Source organism: Paramormyrops kingsleyae, chromosome 10, assembly GCF_048594095.1.
Source record: "Paramormyrops kingsleyae isolate MSU_618 chromosome 10, PKINGS_0.4, whole genome shotgun sequence".
Lineage (NCBI taxonomy): Eukaryota > Metazoa > Chordata > Actinopteri > Osteoglossiformes > Mormyridae > Paramormyrops > Paramormyrops kingsleyae.
In genome coordinates this window covers 2,059,844-2,080,752 of record NC_132806.1, presented here as the reverse complement: position 1 = coordinate 2,080,752, position 20,909 = coordinate 2,059,844, and the positions used below count along the sequence as shown (strand labels likewise).

Below are 20,909 nucleotides of genomic sequence, written 5' to 3'. Positions count from 1 at the left end.
CATGATAATAACTACAAAATACCAACGTTCAGGTAACGCAGATTTTTACTGGGTCTCAGCCATACACATACATTACATCGCTCTGCCAATGGATAACGGACTCATTGATGGACTTTGTCTTCAGTCTTAATCACAGCTTATACCTTTTGCAAACATGTCCACTCTTTTCTGTGTTCAGTAATGTTAGTGCCCAAGGGGGTTGGGCAGCCAGTTGACCTTGGACCCCCAGAGGTTTTTTTTCTCCTTACTGGGGATTTTTTGGTTCCTCTCCTCTGTTGTGTTCTGGCTTTCTTTATGTAATTTCTTTCCTTCCTTTTTACTGTTCTGTATTTCTCTTTTATGATGTTTTATGTATCACACCACGTCCATATAAAACACTTTGGGACAACTCTGTTGTAAAAGGCACTATATAAAAATGAATTGAATTGAATTCAATTGAATATTTAGACGTCAATGGCATCGACTGAACTTCAGCTTAGGACTATAAATAAGCTCTTACTTTGCGTAATTATACTTTGGAGATGTAATATAATGACACCATCAGACAATATACTGTATAGTAAGATGAAGCTGCAAAAGTCAGTGTTCCAAATGGGCCTCAACTCAAAGGTTAGTCAAGTCTGGGTTGGTTAAATTCCTCTCAGGTTTATCCTGCTCCTGTCCAGGGGCCTGAACTACAAAGGAAGTTTGGTAAAATGAATACAATTGCTCAAACTAGAATGTGTTCTGTAATTTCCTACTGAGTCATTCTAGCAGGAGATACTGAGCGTGTACATATCATAATTACACCATCATCCCTTTGCTTTTACTTTACTTTTTGTTTATTTAGCAAACACTTTTGTCCAAATCAACATACAATTTAGGCAATTGGCCCATTTATTAAATAATTCTTGTTTTTAACCACTGCACCCATAAATCCATGATACTTTAGCCAATATTTTCAGTATCTTTTTTAACTTTCATTTTATTGTGATTCTACGGAGCCCCTAAAGGGACATAGGTGATTTATATATTTTTTTACCATATCTGGTGCGCACCAGATACTAAGTGGTGCTTACCAGATACTAAAGTATTTGGTGAGCACCACTTAGTATCTGGTGCACACCAGATATGATAAAAAAAAAATGTTAATCACCTATGTCCCTTTAGGGGCTTCGTATGATTTTAACTGTAGTGCAAATTTTCAAAACTCATTCAGTCCATGAGATGAACTTTTAAAATTCTGTGGATCTAGTGAGTTTTGGAAATTTATCCAAAGATAAGTTGGATTACAGGAGGGCATTGAGAGTTTTGGTTTCCGAAACTGCAACGTATGGTGAAGACGCCTGACATTAGGTCACTGGCGGTCGCGTCTCAAAATCAACAAAAAATGGACTGAATGTGTTTGGGAAGTTTGCTCATCAATTTCTTTAGCTATGTTATACAAAGCCAGCATAAGCCCTGTTCTGACAGGATTACTTTTAACTGGGGATGTATTGCTATTGAAAAAATTACCAAAAATTCTATAATTTCAATCTAGACCAAACCTGCCATATCTGTTATTATTATTAGCTTCTCGAGTAAAACTCTGGAGTAAATTACATATGTATTTCAGTGAACAAAGAACTCTTTTTGTAAAAGTAATCCAGTCCAAAGTATCATCTTGGTAATAAGGTCATATCTATAAAGGCAATTCTCTTTATTGTATGGTGGAAATAGCATTTATCTGCTAAAAATGGAGCTCGAATGGATACTGAGTTTTCCTCATTCACCTCTGATAACTTACTCTAATAGCCTCTTCTGCTGCATGGCTTTTAGTAGGTACAGAGCAGTACAACACTACTGAGTACACCGAACTGGAAGCTGCTGAATGGTTGGGAGGAAAATAAAATTCTGTTTTTATTGTGTTTGATTAGAATGTTAAAGGGATAGTTCCCCCCAAAATGAAAATTCTGTTATCATTTGCTTTCTAGATGAGCTAACTCATATAGACCAGATGGACCAGATTATACAAAACAACTTTTTCCAAACAGGGGTTTAGCATCCAAAAGTCAATATTAATCAGCAGAGTAAGTTTAGATGGAAGATGGTGGTGTTCACAAGATGGTGGCTGCGGGCTCCATTTTTGCTCCCGGCTGCCTCCTCCTGACAGTCCCAATTTTGCTGCCTTGTGTCATTGCAGTTATAATTTTGGATCTGACCAAATGTACATTGATAGGTGTAGATTTTCATCCATATAATAGTTTGTGAAATATTAATAACATCAATCAATGATTCAATAGAGTAAGTAGAGTAAATATTGACAAATAGATTGATCCTGTTCACAAGGATAAGCCTCTAATTATCTCATCCTTCTCTTTGTGTCACTAAGCGCTGTTGCTTGAGTCTTGGTGCAATTTGTCTCAAAATTTTCATAACTCCAGGACTTCACCAATACAATGTCCTATACAAAGTTTGGAAAAGATTGGTTTAATAATTTTTGAGTTATCATGCTGACAAATGTACTGTTTGAGTTTGAAAAAGATCTGTCAAATGGTTTTTGAGTTATTGCTTTAAAGACCAAAGCGTCTGCAGCAACGGACCAGTGCTAAAACCATATGTATTCAAAAAAGTCTGGGGAATACAATAACTGTTTTCTGTTTTAGGCAATATAAGTTTTTTCATAAATAAATCCTGTTTGTTGTGTTGCAGCACTTTCCGGGCTAATTCAGAGCCTGTCACATTTTTCAATTTTTTATTTTTTTTTGTTGCTGCTTTATCCAAAAAGCATTTAAATTTATTTGTTTCCTCACCAATCGATACGTAGTACTCCACCTGGGTTTGGGGGTTTTCTGCGATTCTTCTCTGCAGATTCTTAAGTATTGTCAGCTTGGATGTAGATTGTCAATGGCCAGCTAGTTTCGGGTCTCTCTGGAGATGTTTGATTGGGTTCAAGTCCAGGCTCTGGCTGGGCCACTCAAGGACATTCACTAGTCATTAAGCCACTCTTGCATTGTCATTGCTTTGTGTCTAGGGTCATTGTCCTTTTGGAAAGTGAAAATTCCACCCAGTCAGTATAGTGCACACGGTACCAGTCAAAAGTTTGGACACACTTACCTAGAAACGTTTACTTGCACTACTCTCTACATTTTAGAATAACTATAAAAGACATTTAAAAATAAGTTTTTGGAGTGGGGAGCAGCTCTGTGAGTTGGGACTCGGAAAGTTGCCAGTTCAAATCCCGTGGTTGGCAGAGTGATCCCACCACTGGGGCCTAGAGCAAGGCCCTCAACCCCAAATCCATTGGACCCTACTGTATCCTCTATAGCAGTTTTGTGAGGTGGCCTCCTGGGATGCTTTCCCAGCTGTCCTGAAGTAGGTCCCACATATATGCCGGGCACTCACTGGCTGCTTTTCCTTAACTATCAGGTAAAACTCCTCCAAAACATTTCCACTGTAATTAGGCCAGCTAGTCAAGTCATGTAATGGGACACGCTATTATTTTCTTTTGTAGGTGGCTTGGTGTGTCCAAACCTTTCACTGGTACTGTAACATACTGCAGTATTATGTGGGTGTGACTATGAGCATTTACTCAAAGTGGAACAGCCTGTTTTGCTGATTTCCCAGAATGGCAGAGCTGTTACAGAGTAGCAGTGAAACATGCCACTAAAATGTTTTAAGACACACTGACCTTTTGCTGCATTAAAACAATCCTCTGTAGCTCTTTTGTTGTAATATTATTCCCCACAGAGGTTTATGTTCTGTATTCAGGATTAAGCTGTAGGGAGCTTTTGTAAACATGAAAAATGTGATCTACAGCATTGACTGCCAGTTGATAAATAATAAAATAAAATCTATCCTAAATATGAGCTGGAATCATAAATTTGCTGTGCTGCAATCATTCTTGCTGTTTTTTCCATGGTGTGAATTAAACATGATTCAGAATCAAAACCCCTTTATCAAAGGAAATTGCAAAAAAGTCTCAGGTTCATTATTTAAAAATGAAATTCTCAGTAGCAATATAGACTTCAGATATATACACACATACACACAGACACACTTATTGTCCAAAATAATTTTATTCTTCTAACACACATTTTACAAAGAGTGCAAACACGTTAAAGATAAGTGAAGTTTTCTAAGGTACACAGCTGTGGGATTTGATTAAAAATCAAGATGTAAATGAAAGGCTAGAATACACTTTTAGTTTAATCCATAATCATCAACACAGGGAAAATCCCAAGCCAAAGAACTGCAGCAGCAGCAGCAAGAGCAGTAACAGCAGGGATACCAGGAGAGGGACGTCCAGCAAGAAACATTCAGCCCAGTTCACTCACCCACAGTGTGACAGTCATTCAGGTACCAGTAGAGTTTGACCTTTCAACACCTTTTTCTTGATGAAACCATAAGTCAAACAGCCCATTTAATTTTTTGCTTAATTTTGGACAGTGAAGTAGCTGAAGCTGTTATGTGTTTTATCAAAGGTTTCTATTTATGTGAGAACTGTTGAATTTAGTAGCGATTTGGTTTCAGTTTAAAGTGCCAGTGTACCCCTGGAAAATAAATGAGAGGGGGATGAAATTATAAAACATATAACACACAATTTAGTCTAACATTTATCCCCTTCCCAGAAGACTGTTTGTCTGTGCAGCAGTATCCCATGTAGGTGTGAATATTCCCATAAAGCATACTTTAACAAGAAATGGCAAATTTGGTCATGTCTAGCCTGCTTGCTTATAATTGACGCAGTACGCTTGGCAGTCTCAGTTTTGCCACTAAGAATAGACAAATAAGTATTCATTGATTAAGGAGGTAAACTACAAATAAACATAAACCTGAATGTTCTTTGCTATCATTCAATCGCTATATCTCATCTTTTCATCACAATATTCAAAAATATACTCCAGCATATATTGCCCTCCAAAACGTTCATATGGCATTGATGTTCTACACTATACTTTACAGTATTTTCCTAGACATGATGTCCAGAGGCAGAGCCTTGATGGCTCATCCCAAAAGCCCCTTATGATGTTACTTGACAATCCAGCAGAAGCAAAATGAGCCCATTTACCAAACAAAACATGTGTTTAACACAATAGAGGTTCTCTTACATTAAAATAAATCAGGTATCAATAATATCAACAATTATTTTTAAAATTAGAATTATGGTCTTATATGAAAAACAGGCAGAAATGAACAGGCACACAATAGTTATGAAATAAAGAACACTCAAAAATTTGTCAACAAGAAATCCATTCAGTCCTCGGTTCAAAAGTGTCTTGGGATGAGTCTTATAATATGAAAGACACCAGCTGCTGTTGATGGCTGAGAGGTGCAGCTGCCCTCTCACTGCAGTGTACACTGCTCTTCGCAGCTGCCCTCTCACTGCAGTGCACACTTCTCTTCACGGCTGCCCTCTCACTGCAGTGCACACTGCTCTTCGCAGCTGCACTCTCACTGCAGTGCACACTTCTCTTTGCGACTGTACTTTCTGCGTCTCTGTTCCAGGCCTTGTTCTAGTCTCTCGTCCTCCTCCAGTGCCCTGTGGGCCAATTAGAGACAAGCACAAAACTGTGAAGGAACAGCAGTTGGAGGCTATTTGATCAGTACAGGTGAGCAGCACTTTTCTACAGTTTAAAATAGCTGCCATTTTAATTATTTTAGAAGCCCTTTCTGTAGTTCTTAGACACAGGCTGACCCCTATTGGTATGTGCTAGGAGCTCTTGACTTCCTTTATTCAAATCTGAGAATGATTTCAAGCTCTAATTTTATTTTATCCTGTTATTTCCAAAACTTTCAAGATTTTACAAAACAACACCCAGTGTAGACAGAAATGACATTTGTTTTAAAATAAAGTGGCTTCTCAATGCTAAAACAAATGCATTTTAATGCAGTTGAAATAGATTGTAATGTACAGGTATGACAAAGTATTAATGAGTATTTATTATGTATATTGATAAGTTGACAACTTCTTAATGTACAATCAGTGATGTCATTAAGATAACTGTTCAGTTTGTTACAGTCTCCTTTCTGCATGTCCGTCTAGAGTGATGATATATATGAATAATATTGAAGACTACTGCATAATTTTAGGAACATGAATAATTCTGACAGCATTGCATCATGAAGTGTATAAAAATGCTACACAGTCCAAAAAAGGATTACATTTATGTGCTGAGTGCATGCAAAAATTGTGGCAAACAGCAATATTTTTATTTAGCTGCAGTGGATCTGGACACTGACACAGGTCATTTTCATTTTAACCATCTGCTAATCGATAATCCATAATGTATGAAAGGAAATTGCAGTGAAGCTAGATGATCACACTGGAAAAAAATGAAGGAAAACAGCGGCTTACCGTCTCTCTTTGGCGTCCATGTCCTGGACCAGCTTGTCTCTCTGGTTGACAAGTGACACCAGCTCCTGCAGCAGCAGCTGCTCCCTGTGCTGCTGGGCCTCTGTCTTTAGCCCCTCTGGGGCAGGGAGAGTGAAAGTGAGACCGGGTCTGGCAGGGTATGCATTCCATAGTAAAGTCTTACTTTCAATGGGGTATTACACTACTTTTGCACTTCTGCGTATTTTACTGTTATCATTTTTATGCTTATAATACCTGTTTATTTCGATAAAGCACATTGAATGATCTCTGCAAGGGTTGTCAGAAGCATTTTGAATGTGGGGGGGGGGGGGGGGGGACACTGGCATAAAACTAATATTTTATGTTAAATGTGGGGGGCTCCAAATGAATAATTATGAAATGTGAGGGGGACACGTCCCCCTCAGATTTAACGGCGGCGACGCCCATGGACCTCTGTGCATGATAATGTGAACACACCCTTAATGTTTTTGAATTAATTAATGAACAAGAGCTAAAAACTATTATAGTTAACCACTTGTCCACTGGATCCAATCCCCACTAAGCTTCTTAAAGAATCCCTGGGTATTCTGGCAAGACCTTTAACTGCCATAATGAATGCATCGACCTATAACTGCCATAATGAATGCATCCCTGTTATCAGGTGATGTCCCTGACCAACTTAAAGTAGCAGTAATCAGGCCACTACTGAAGAAGCCAAGTTTGGATCCACAGGAGCTGAGCAATTACTGACCTATCTTTAACCTACCATTTTTGTCAAAAATTTTGGAGAAGATAGTTGCTGCTCAACTTCACTCATACTTGGAAAGACACAACATACTGGATTTTTTAAGTCGGGCCTCCACCCGGGACACAGGACTGAAGCTGTCTTAACTAAAGTCAAACTGACATAATGGCAACTGATGCTGACAGCGTGACTGTGCTAATGTTTCTGAACCTTAGTGTTGCTTTTGACATTCAACCATTCTATCCCATTACAAAGATGTATATTTGAGGTTGGGTTGTGTGGAACGGTGTTGAAGTGGTTTAAACCGTATTTGACTAATCGCTATCAATATGTTCAAGTGTCAGATACTTGTACTCCATTGTCAATGTCACCGGTCAAATATGGAGTACCACAGGGATCAGTGCTTGACCCTTTATTGATTAGGATACATAATGAGAAAACATAATGTTAACTATCACTCCTATGCCAATGACACTCAAATACACATTTCAGTTACGCCTAATGACACCACATATATTGTCACTTTAGCTAATTGCTTTAACGAAGTCAAGACCTGGATGCCTGAAAACTTTTTATCACTAAATGCTCAGAATTCCGAGGTTCTGTTGTTTGGAGGCAGGTCTGCAGATCGGAATTCTATAATCTCTGCACTCCACTCCAAAGGGCTGAACTTTTCCCTCAGCAGCTCAGCCCATAACCTAGGTGTCATCTAAGGCCCCGTTTACACTGCAGGTCTTGATGCCTAATTCCGATTTGTTGCCTATATCCGATTTTTTGGACCGTCTGTTTACACGGTCTTTTTAATTGTGACCCATATCCGATTCGTGTGTTTACACTTGCTATAATTTCACGCATGCTCAACGGGGGGTTTTGCACGACACCGTAGCCAAGACGGACGAACACGAAATTTGTTTTATGATAGCTTTGCGATGTATGCGAAGTTCGCCGAACAACATCACGATTTTGAGGCGAAGGAGGAGGAAAAGGGCCATCATTGCAGCCGAAATATCCTCGAAAACAGATTTGTTTCTGTAGGAACCTTTAATTTTATCCTGAACGGATTCTTCTCCCCACAGGGTGAGAAGGTAGGCTATTTCAGGCGCCGACCACTGCCCTACACTTTCCTCCTCCATGTTTCGTGTGTTTTTTTAATGTTACGCTTCCACACGTACTTCCCACGTACTTTTCACGTACGCTTCACGTACGCAGTTTAATGCTGTACAGAACGCAATGCCTCAGAAAATCCGATCTGCCTGTTTACATTACAGTAGCATTGGCCCATATCTGATTTATATCTGATTTATTTCCACATATGAATGAGGCCTGAAACCGATCTCGAAATATCCGAATGCATGCGTTTTTTTCCCATTTACACTGTCACAGAACAGATCCGATCTGTGTCACATATGAGCAAAAAATCGGAATTAGGTCGCATTTAACAGACAGTGTAAACGGGGCCTTAGATACTGTTATGTATATTGTGTTAATGAATCTACTTTTTGTGGTGTATATATATTGTTAACCATTATGTGTGCGTATGCACACGGATATAAGTTCTCTGTGTAATACAACGAGTTCAATAAAAAAGCAAGGCATAGAAAGTGGTTACCTGCAGTGTTTCTCAATTTATTATAAGGTAGAATGTTGTAAAACACAACAACTGGCGACGAGAGTTTATGTGAACCCTTGTTTGCACCATACAATCAAACTAAAATTGATTTTGTACGGAGCCATCTCAAGAAAGCAACGGGGAGGAATGAGCATCGGAAAACAGGTGCATGCGCCGGAGGCGGTAGCAACCCAGGACACGCAGTGCAAAGAGGTGCTGCGAGTAAAACAAATTAAACATCCGAAAAAGTGAACAGACTAAAGCGGAAAATGTCCAGTTGTGTGGGGAAAATGGACAGTTTTGATAGTTTGGTGGAGGACTGGGCCACGTATGTTGTGAGACTAGAACAATACTGCTTGGCGAACAAGATTAATGACGGAAAGAAAGTTGCCGTGTTACTTAGCTTAATGGGAGCTAAAACATACAACTTGCTTCGCAGTCTTGCGGCACCAGCGAAACCAGCTGAGAAAACATTCAACCAAATAGTGGAAGTCTTGCAAAATCACTTGAACCCTAACTTAAACAAAGATGGAGACTGTAACGGAGTACGTAGCAGAACTGAGAAGGCTCACAGAGCACTCTGAATTTGGAGAATTCCATAATGAAAATACAGTGGTACCTCAGAACTCAAACTTAATCCATTCAGAACTCGGATTCGAATCCTAAAAAGTTTGAGTTCTGATCGAATTTTCCCCATAAGAAATAATGGAAAACCAATTAATTGGTTCCCGACCCAAAACAAATACACCTAAATATGTTTTTTTAGCATTTAAACAAAAAATTAACAGGATAAAACAAGAAGAGCATATACTAAATACATCTAAGCACATTTATCAAAACAGTAATTTGTAAAGTAAGAAAATAAATGTATCCAAACAATGTGTAAAGTTAAAAAAAAAAAACAATGACACCTTTTTCATAAACCCAGACACAGCACTACTACCTTAAGTCATACTAAGGGTTTATATTTAATGTAGGAACAAAAAAATGAGAAAAAAAATTGAGAGAGAGTGTATGCCATGCGGCCCATTGTTTATTTTTATTATTACTTTGTATTTGTTAATTTGTTTGTAAATCATCAAAGTTTTAGGTTGTAACATTTGTACAACTATTGTGTAACTTTTTGTTGAGCAATGACTACCAAAATGATATAAAGTATAGTGTATTACCTGATACAGTATCAGCACTATCAAAAACAAACGATGCTATCACAGTGAATGCGAAGCTGAGACTGAAGCATTACCCTTTGTTTCTGCTGAGAGATGTGCCGCGTGACTCATTTCCCCACGTGTACAAGTTATCTTAGGTCGGCGTTCACGATTCGACTTCTGAGATTCAAATTGAGTTCTAGGTCATTTTTGTCTAACTGGTTTGTTCGACTTTTAAGAAATTTGAGTTCTAATGAGTTTGAGTACTGAGGAACCACTGTATACAAAAACGACTCTTGACTGAGCATACATTAACCCTGCCCCGTGCTATAGAAATTGCAGTGTCAATGGAGACAGCCGCTAAGGATACTCTCGAGCTGCAGCAGAAGATCGTGACAGAGTGTAACGCACATAAATTGAAAGCGACACCTGCTACTGGTGTGGGAAAAAGTCACATAATGCTTTTGAGTACTGGTTTCAAGACAAAGTGTGTAGTCAATGTCAGAAACCAGGGCATATTCAGAAAATGTGTAAAACCCGCCCACGTGACAAAAACTTCGCAAAGAACAAACAGAAACATAAAAACGTACACGAAATGAATGCTAATGAATGCTACCACTTCAGACTCATCTGAAAACGAGCTAGCTTATTTTGATATCTATTCACTTAAAGAGACAGACAGAGGAATCTTGTGGGTGTCCCTTGAAGTGGAAGGTGCGCCTTTTAAGATGGAGCTGGACACAGGATCAACCCTGTCAATGATCTGCTATAAGGACCGTTTTGCATATTGCATCCTGGAGACAGCCCCTGTAATGTTAAAAACATATACTGGTGAGAAAATAGCGCCCTTGGGAACAATTAATGTAAATGTGAAATACACAGGGAAAACGCATAAGTTGCCACTTTATGTAATAATAAAGGGGGTGTACCACTGTTGGGACGTGAGTGGCTGAAACGGATACAGCTGGATTGGCAGTCAAATCAAAGCCATGCAAACCCTAGAAAAATCAAGCAACCAGTCCATAAATAAAAGTTTTAATGAGCTACTTTCACAGTATGCACAGGTTTTTCGGGATGGCATTGGCACATTTAAACATATGAAAGCCCAGATTGTATTATAAGGCCAGTGCCAAATGCCCTGCGCCCCAAAGTAGAAGCGGAATTGCAAAGACTAGAAAGGGAAGGCATACTGACAAAAGTGGAGTGGTCGGAATGGGCGACACCAATTGTGCCAGTCATAAAGAGTGATGGCACTGTGCGCATCTGTGGTGACTTCAAAGTGACAGTGAACCCAGTGTTAAAAACTGAACAATATCTCTTACCCCATATAGATGATATCTCTGCATCTCTGGGCAGAGGAGAAACATTTTCAAAAATTGACCTTGCACAAGCATACCTACAAATGGAAATAGAGGATGCATCCAGAAAGTATTTCACTATTGACAAGACTAAAGGCCTGTACCAGTATAACCGTTTGGTTTTTGGAGTGGCTTCAGCACCAGCCATATGGCAGAAGGCTATAGAACAAGCCTTAAAAGGCATTCCTGGCGCTCAGTGCTACCTGGATGACATTCTTGTAACAGGGGCTGATGACAGGGAGCATCCAGAGAATCTCGGAAAAGTCCTGAACAGATTAGCAGACTTTGGCTTGTGAGTTAATGAAAATAAGTGTGAATTTTTCAAAAACTCCATCAAGTATTGTGGACACTGAACTGATAAAGAGGGCAGTTGAAGCAGTCCTAAAAGCACCGAAACCCCAAAATGTAACTCAATTGCGGTCATTCTTGGGACTGGTCAATTATTATTACAAGTTCCTTCCAAATCTGTATTGCATCCTTTAAACAGTTTGTTGCGCAGTGGAGCCTACTCATCTCAACGTGACCAACTGTCTGTAAGTCAAGGTTACATTTTGTGGGGCACACGTGTTATAATTCCACCATCACTTCGCACCAAGGTTCTTGAGGTGTTACATGAAGGGCACTTAGGGGTGGTAAAGATGAAGAACTTCGCTCGCAGCTATGTCTGGTGGCCTGGCATTGATCACCAGCTGGAAGACCTCACAAAGATATGTAATGGGTGCCAACAGACTCAAAGGTGTCTGCACCACTTCACCCCTGAGATCTCGCCTGGACTTGATGAAGCCTGACCTATGTAGGCATGTACAACAGAAGCAGGCCACCTGGAATCAGAGTCAAAAGTCACGAACCCAGCGTACCTTTTGTGTGGGTCAGAGAGTTTTGGCTCGCGACTATTGTAACAATGGCCGGTCATGGCAGCAAGGTTTCATTGCCTTACAGACAGGACCATTGACTTATACTGTAGACATTGGGGATGATGTTGTCTGGCGTCGATATACAGATCAATTGTTAGACACTACGCCTTCTGACACCCACCAACAGGAAGAAATTGCACAGCCAACTTCATTGCAGGACATGGCTGTACCAGAGTGTGATGGTCAGGAATCCACAATCACCACAGATAACCAGGAGACAACTCCACCTGAGAGCCAGGACCCAGTTGGTAGCTCTAGCCCAGGGTTCTTCAACTCTGGACCTTCATTCCAAATCCAGGCCGTGTTTTCAGTCCCCCCAGGTAGTTGTTTAATAATTACTGATTCTGATTGGTCAGAGGTTTCACACCTGACTGACAGGTAAAGGAAGGCTGGAAAACCAGCAGTGCTCGGACCTCGAGGACCGTGAGTTGAATAACCTTGCTCTAGCCCAGCATGCACTGAATGTTACCCTAACAGAGTTAGGAAACCTCCTAAAAGATTTGAATGTTAAATGTTATATGTTATAGAAAAGAAAAAAAAAATTGTGGGAATATACAGTATATACACTCACCTAAAGGATTATTAGGAACACCATACTAATACGGTGTTTGACCCCCTTTCGCCTTCAGAACTGCCTTAATTCTACGTGGCATTGATTCAACAAGGTGCTGAAAGCATTCTTTAGAAATGTTGGCCCATATTGATAGGATAGCATCTTGCAGTTGATGGAGATTTGTGGGATGCACATCCAGGGCACGAAGCTCCCGTTCCACCACATCCCAAAGATGCTCTATTGGGTTGAGATCTGGTGACTGTGGGGGCCATTGTAGTACAGTGAACTCATTGTCATGTTCAAGAAACCAGTTTGAAATGATTCGAGCTTTGTGACATGGTGCATTATCCTGCTGGAAGTAGCCATCAGAGGATGGGTACATGGTGGTCATAAAGGGATAGACATGGTCAGAAACAATGCTCAGGTAGGCCGTGGCATTTAAACGATGCCCAATTGGCACTAAGGGGCCTAAAGTGTGCCAAGAAAACATCCCCCACACCATTACACCACCACCACCAGCCTGCACAGTGGTAACAAGGCATTTTTGCCCACAGGACTGCCGCATACTGGATGTTTTTCCCTTTGCACACCATTCTTTGTAAACCCTAGAAATGGTTGTGCGTGAAAATCCCAGTAACTGAGCTGATTGTGAAATACTCAGACCGGCCCGTCTGGCACCAACAACCATGCCACGCTCAAAATTGCTTAAATCACCTTTCTTTCCCATTCTGACATTCAGTTTGGAGTTCAGGAGATTGTCTTGACCAGGACCACACCCCTAAATGCATTGAAGCAACTCCCATGTGATTGGTTGATTAGATAATTGCATTAATGAGAAATTGAACAGGTGTTCCTAATAATCCTTTAGGTGAGTGTATATATATATATATTTTTTTTGATATAGCTTCAGTGCTGCGAGGGAGGAGTTCTTATGTATATTGTGTTAATGGATCTACTTTTTGTGGTGTATATATATTGTTAACCATTATCTGTGCGTATGCACATGGATAAAAGCAAGGCATAGAAAGTGGTTACCTCCAGTGTTTCTCAATTTATTATAAGGCAGAATGTTGTAAGACACAACAGACAGAGGCCACTCGTTTAAATCACATGTAAATGCAGTATCAAAGGCGTGCTTCTTATAGCTATGCCACATCGCCAAACTGCGACGATTTTTTACTATTCAATACACAAAGAAATTGATACATGCCCTTGTATACAGTAGGCTAAACTACTGTAATGCTGTGTTATCTGGGAGCACACACTGCACATTAAACACCTTGCAGCGTATTCAAAATGCAGCAGCTCGAATTATCACCAGGAGCAGGAAGTTTGACCACATGACCCCTGTTCTTAGCTCCCTGCATTGGCTGCATGTTAGGTTCAGGACTGACTTCAAAATTCTCCTACTTACATATAAGGCACTTAAAGGTCTAGCTCCTGCCTACCTGACAGAATTACTTCAAGTTTACAAGCTCCATCGTCCACTCAGATCACAGAATACAGGTTTCCTTGTCGTTCCACTCATAAATAAAGTGACAGTGGGTGGTACAGCATTCTGCTACAGAGCCCAAATACTGTGAAATGGTTTATCAGCTTATGTTTTGGATGCCGATTCGGTCTCAGTCCTAAAATATTGACTGAACACCTATTACTTCAGTTTAGCTTACCTAACACATAACACACAGTAACTATGGTTGGGCACCAGCTTCCTATCAGAAGGTGGGCACCATCTGAGCTGGAGTCCTGGTTCAGTCCCATGGAGGGGTGAAATCACGAATGAGACCTAAGAACTATCATCGAGGGTGCAGCCTTCACTGGTACCCTACACAGGCCAGCACGGAGAACAGACTTATTGATGGACTTTGACCACCCTACACAGGCCAACATGGATAATAGACTCATTGCTGGACTTTGTCTTGATCCTTAAGCACAGCTTACACCTAGCTTTTAGTAAGCATGTCCACTCTTTTCTGTGTTCAGTAATGTTAGTGCCCAGGGGGGTTGGGCAGCCAGTTGACCTTGGACCCTCAGAGGCATTTTTTCCCCTTACATGGGAGTTTTTGGTTCCTCTGCTCTGTTGTCATCTGGCTTTCTTTACTCATTTTCTTTACTTCCTTTTTCTCATCCTGTATTACTCTCTCTAACGATGTAATGTATCACAACACATCCATGTAAAGCCCCTTGGGAAAACTCTGTTGTGAAAGGCACTATATTAACATAAATTGAATTGAATAATGTGCTATATAAATAAACTTGCCGTGCCTCAACTTTTTTCAACTAGGGAAACAGAGAAGTTGTTTTTTAGGACAAACTAGGATATATGCCATAATAAGAGTGATTGTTATTTAAAGCATGCACTTACTGGTACGATTGCCCTGCTGACAATAGGGACTGTGGTTAGTGAACTTACCTTCTGTGGCCATGATGGCTCTCAGGTCTCGGTTCAGCAGCTCAAACCTCCTCTCAAGGTCCCGCTCCTCTTGCCTGGGTCAAACCAGATGGCATGGGTTAAACCCAGGACCAGACGGGTATACAAATGATGTAGTCATATCACCGTGACTACAAGCATTTTGTCATAATTCCTGCCAGTGTGAGCTGGTAGTATTTTAAATGTAAATACAGGCAAGTCCATTCAATGACCTTCCATAACCAATTATTCAACTCATGATTCCAGGAAGCACAGGTCACAAACAGTAGCATTCTCTGGATGGGAACTGATGTTACAAAGAGAAATTTACGAACAGTAAATTCTCTCAAACCACATATCTTTTTAGCGGGAGGAAATCAAATTACCTCTAGAGTGGAAATTGAACCCACAACACTGAACTACTGTACCAGGCAGTCATCTCTACTACTATATAGTGTTTTAATATAATTGCTTATTTTCAATACCTACATTCAAATTAAGTAAATGATTAAGATGATCCTGCTGGAAGATAATCAGCTGTTGTGATTGTTATTGCTGATATAAATAAGAAATCCTCATAATAGTATTATCAGCCACAGCAAATGAAGCTTCCAGGGGTTACAACTGAGATGACGAGACATAGGATCACATATCAGGAAAGGTGGACAGACAAACAGAAGAGGGGAAGGTCTCACAGAAGCTGCAGGTGATCCTGTCTCTGGATGAGGGCATTCTTCTTATTTACTAGAGTAAACCATTCCTGGATCAGCTTCTCCTCCTCGGCACGGTCGTTGCCTAAGGCAGGAGAACCACACTGTTGACCCAGATGCTGGGACTGACCCACTCTTCCAAAATGGAGTTTGCCTTTCAAGAGCCTGTATATTTCACTGTAATTTTCAAATAAAACTCTGTTCTGAGGTTTACACTCTACAAGATAATCACAATCATTCTCACCCTTGCTCACTCATAAGATGTTAGTGAGAAAATTCACAAAAATGACTGAGCCAAACAAGCAAACAAGAACTGATCACCAGAAGATATTCATTTTTGTGACAATAAGTGTAATCTGATTACACTGCTGCTGTTCATTTTATATATACATTTAGGTTGTTGTGGTTGTCATTAAAAATGCTCTTGAAATTCAGGTTCTGTGAAATTCATTCAGAAAATAATTTAAATAAGAATGAATCGTCAGGGTACCAGTAGACACTTTATGGTGAATTAACTAGAATGTGAAGTACTGCTTTGAATTTCAAAGTAAAGACGGACTCTATTAGGAGATAATGAGTTCTATCTGACTCGTTTATTTTGGGTAAATCTTTAACTTCCTATTTTGTTTTATAAATATCATCAATATAGTGGTACCTCGGTTCTCAAACTCATAAGAACTCGAATTTCTTAAAAGTCGAACCAACCAGTTAAAAAAATTTTTACCTAGAACTCGATTTGAATCTCAGAAGTCGAATGGTGAACACCGACCTAAGATAACTTGTACGCACGGGGAAATGAGTCATGCGGCACGTCTCTAAGCGGAAACAAAGGGTAACGCTTCAGTCTCAGCCTCGCATTTGCTGTGATAGCATCCTGCATGTTTACACTAGCTGAATACCTATATTTAGACAGTAAAAATACATTTAGACAATGACAGACAGTAACAGTAATTATTATATGATAAAATACATTAAAAAATAAAGATTTCTTATTAATTATTTTAATATTAATAATAAATCATTAATACATTTAATTATAATATTGCTGTGCCAAGCAGGGATGGAGTGGAGACAAAGGTGCAGACGTCAGGGTATTGGGGAATACGGGGTTTAATTACAGGTAAGGCAGGCAAAATGCAGAGGGACAATACAATGACCGGACTGGGGAAACAAACTGAAACTCAATCTGACTAAGTACAGAGGACTAATGACAACAACCAGAAACAGCTGATCACACGGGGATTCCACATGGGGTTAACGAGGGGGCGTGGCACACGGAAGGAGCGGACGATCGGGGCAGGACACATTGTTTCTTTTTTTTTTAACTTTACACATTGTTTGGATACATTTATTTTCTTACTTTACAAATTACTGTTTTGATAAATGTGCTTAGATGTGTTTAGTACAGTATATGCTCTTGTTTTATCTGGTTCATTTTGTGTTTAAATGCTAAGAAAAACATATTTAGGTGTAATTTTTGGGGGCCGGGAACCGATTCATTGGTTTTCCATTATTTCTTATGGGGAAAATTTGATCAGAACTCAAACTTTTTAGGATTCGATCCGGAGTTCTGAACGGATTAAGTTCGAGTTCTGAGGTACCACTGTATTGCAAAGTGAATTTCTCCAATATCATTGAGCCCTTGTTTCAAGGCTACAGTGCCCTCCATGTTTGGGTCAAAGACACATTTTTCCTTGATTTGCCCATGAGCTTCACAGTTCTAAATTTAAGAATATTTGCATACATTTCAGTTTCACCATGAAACTACTGGACTTTTTACACACTGTCCCTGCATTTCAGGGCATCATAATGTTTGGAACATTTGGCTTAGTGCAGGCATTAGACACCTTGGCTTGTTTTGATCACCTTTGGAGTCTGTAGTTTCCAGTTCAACATGAGGACCAGAGTTGTACCAATGAAAGAAGCTATTATGAGGCAGGGTTATGCACCATTCAGAACTGAATTGAGAATGAATGTGAAGTTCCAGTTTCTTCAGTACTTAAAAAGCCTGCAGAATTCTGGTAAAAGGTCTTATGGACATATGAGATCAAAATTAACCTGCATCAGGGTGATAACAAGAGGAAAGAGTGGAGATGAAAAGGAACTGGCCAAGATGCAAAGCATACCAGCTCATCTGCAAAACGTGGTGGGAGGGGTGTGATGCCCTGGGCATGTATGGCTGCCACAGGTACTGAAGCACTTGTGATGATGAAACTGCTGATGTCACAGTGAATTCTAAGGGGTACAGGAACCTCTTATCTGCCTACGTAAATGCCTTCAAATTTCATTCTATGGCAAGACAATGATCCCAAACATCATGCTAAAGCCACACGGGAGATTTTCAAAGCAAAAAAAATAGAAATTCTTGATTCCGGATTCAGACCCCCCACGACCCAGTAGGATAAGCTGGTTGGACAATGGATAGATGGATGGATGGATTCCGGATTCAGTCAGCCGACCTAAATCCTAAATGGAGCATTCCTTGCATATGCTGAAGAGGAAACTTAAAAGGGACAAGCCTCTCAAATAAGCAGGATCTGCTGGCCTGGCCTCTACTGCAGGGAAAATTCTCAGCACCTGCTCATGTCTATGAAACGCAAACTTGGAGCAGTCACTCTATGAAGGGGATATGCAGCAAAGTACTAAACACACCAAACTTTACGGTGCCCTGAAATGGAGGACTGTGAAAAACGTGCTGCGATTTCTACAAGGTGAAACAAAAATCAAAATCTAGAATGTTCACTTTAATCATATGTGAATTGTTTGATTAAAATTGTTTGATTACAATTTAAACAGTGAAGCACAGGAGCATGTGGTGTCTTGGCCTCAAACATTATGGAGGGCACTGTACTTTAAAAGTCCTTTTGAGCAACAAGTAATATCTCATTTTGTATGGAAAGAAATAAATATTTTGATCCATACTCCATACACTTATCTCCATGTGTAGTGGGTGCAGGGTTAATAGAATATTTTTCGAATAAAGACTGGCGAAATTTGTTTAGTAATTCCGCCTGAAATGCCGTGAAATGCGTTAAGCTACAGTACTACATTTCAGCTGCCTGCTCCTTGCAGCTTACCAGGCCCTTACCTTTCTCCATCAGTTGTCTCAGGGCCTTCTCTACCACATTGGCTCTGTTATCAATGTGCCTCTGTTCACTTTCTAGGGCTTGCATCTCACTCTGCACATACTGACTGATGTCCTGGGGACGCCATGCAAATCCAGTGTCAAACATAAGTGCACAAACATACAAAATATGTAAGAGATAAGTTACACACAAATATAGCACATAAGTATAAAATACTTATGACACACCAACAATATTACATTAAAATTCCAAAGGAACAAAAATAAATGTAATGTTTTCTAGGCAAGGGGTTCTCTATTCCAATCCTTGAGAATTTGAGTCATATAGGTTATGGAGTATATATTATTTAATTTTATAACTTCACACAAATATATTTTACGGAATTGCAATAATAAAGTAAAATATATTTCTTTTTAAATTATGGTTGAAAAAAATTTTGGTACACTGACTGTACTCTCATCCTCCTGAAGTCCACCCTCTTCCCCCATCACACCAGGCTCTGCAACTGCTAAGATTTCACACACATACATAAAACGTTAGACAGTGCCTTCACATTCCCTCTGTAACAGTGCAGCACAATACTTTATAATGCACAGGGGCCTGGAATTCTCAGACACACCAACAATATTACATTAAAATTCCAAAGGAACAAAAATAAATGTAATTTCTCTTTCAAATATAAAACAGTAGACAGCTGTCTCTGAAGAGACACTGACCAAAAATACACGTTATAAAAAATAACAAAAGAGAAATGAAATTAATTTAGTAGAAATTACTTTGAGTGTTTGCTTTTCTTGTTAAAATGAATCAAACCTACTTCTTACCTCAGCACTGACTTTCTATCTGGCTTTTTTCAGCTTTTTCAGCATGTACAGCCCATAGCACCTCAACCCAAACTGGGATTTCTCAGCAAAAACAGGTTGGAAGTCAGACTAAGTGTGTACCTGACTCGCCAGGCTCACTCGTACCAGAAGACCCACGTTTCAACTTGCTATCTCTCTGCATCTCAGAACCCTATGGGGAAGAGCGAGACAAACCTGTCTGATGGCCAGTAAAGATGATGTAAACAGTACAAGGGAAAAAGACAACCATGTGGTGAAACTGATACATCGATACACCAGACTCTCAGACTGCAAGTACATATCTGAGGTTTGAATGTCCCCATCTCCATGGAAATGGAAACCCAGCTAGATAAATAGCTGGACCTTGTTACCTTTTGAGCAGGGAATATGTGTTACCTCTGCACTCCTGTGGGGGGCACTCTGTTCAGGCACATCTGCATCCTCCATAGACAGACTCCTCTGCTGGGAACGTCGCTTCTTCACAAGGTCTGCATCTCGCACACGGATGAAGCTGGACCTGGAGGCTGCAGCGCGGCATCTGGGAGGGGCGACGGGGGGCAGTGCTGCCTCCTGTCCTTCCTGCTGACTTGTCGCCCTACCTTCCTCAGCTTTCAGGACACGCTTGTTTCTCGGAGGCGGGACCAAGTTCCCATTGAACTGAGTCGGTTCCTCCGGCAACTTGCCCTCAGTCTCCTGCAGGGTGGCCCCAGCCTGCAGCCTCTGGGCACAGTAGCGAAAAGCCTCATGTGTGTCAGTGCTGCTGGGGGGCCCCTCCACGCTGTAGCTGGACTGGCTGCTGTTGTGCTCGATCTGCACCACGCTGAGCTGCTGCCCAGTGAAGTGCGTGCGGATGAGGCTCAGGTAGGTCATCACGATCAGTCGGTCAGGCACAGCCCGCAGCATCATGTCCGAGGACGACAACAGCGGGGAAATGCCCAGGTCTGCAAATCCGCTGAATGCCTGAAAGGGAAGAGGAGGACTGAGGTGAACAATGAATGCTCTTATGGATCTGAATGTTAGACAATACATTCTTCAAGGTACATTTTTTTTTACCTCTGTATTCATATCCTTGATACAGCTTGCTGTATCACCACTGCACATATAATGCATATATGATTGGAATGAAATATTCCGGTATCATTAAATTTAAAAATATATACAGGAATTTGCATACATCAAGCTGGAGGCCATTCATTGTTTTTTCCCAGGGAGGTTAATCTT

The 20,909-nt window shown here is 40.3% G+C and overlaps 1 protein-coding gene across 17 annotated transcripts in view; it reads right to left on the bottom strand.

Moving 5' to 3' along the window:
- Positions 1-4,018: 4,018 nt before the first annotated feature.
- LOC111858509 (EH domain-binding protein 1-like protein 1) overlaps positions 4,019-20,909 on the bottom strand; it is a 66,452-nt gene continuing 49,561 nt past the window's right edge. For 16 of the 17 annotated variants that reach the window (XM_072717138.1, XM_072717141.1, XM_072717140.1 and 13 more), the window contains 8 exons: positions 20,085-20,648; positions 19,791-19,860; positions 19,296-19,354; positions 18,849-18,960; positions 15,746-15,845; positions 15,054-15,127; positions 6,317-6,431; positions 4,019-5,500 (listed from right to left, as the gene is read on the bottom strand). In XM_072717138.1, coding sequence (XP_072573239.1) covers positions 5,413-5,500; positions 6,317-6,431; positions 15,054-15,127; positions 15,746-15,845; positions 18,849-18,960; positions 19,296-19,354; positions 19,791-19,860; positions 20,085-20,648 — 1,182 coding nt within the window. In that variant the 3' untranslated portion in view covers positions 4,019-5,412. The remainder of the gene's footprint in view (positions 5,501-6,316; positions 6,432-15,053; positions 15,128-15,745; positions 15,846-18,848; positions 18,961-19,295; positions 19,355-19,790; positions 19,861-20,084; positions 20,649-20,909) is intronic. The other variant, XM_072717139.1, reaches the window with a different exon arrangement.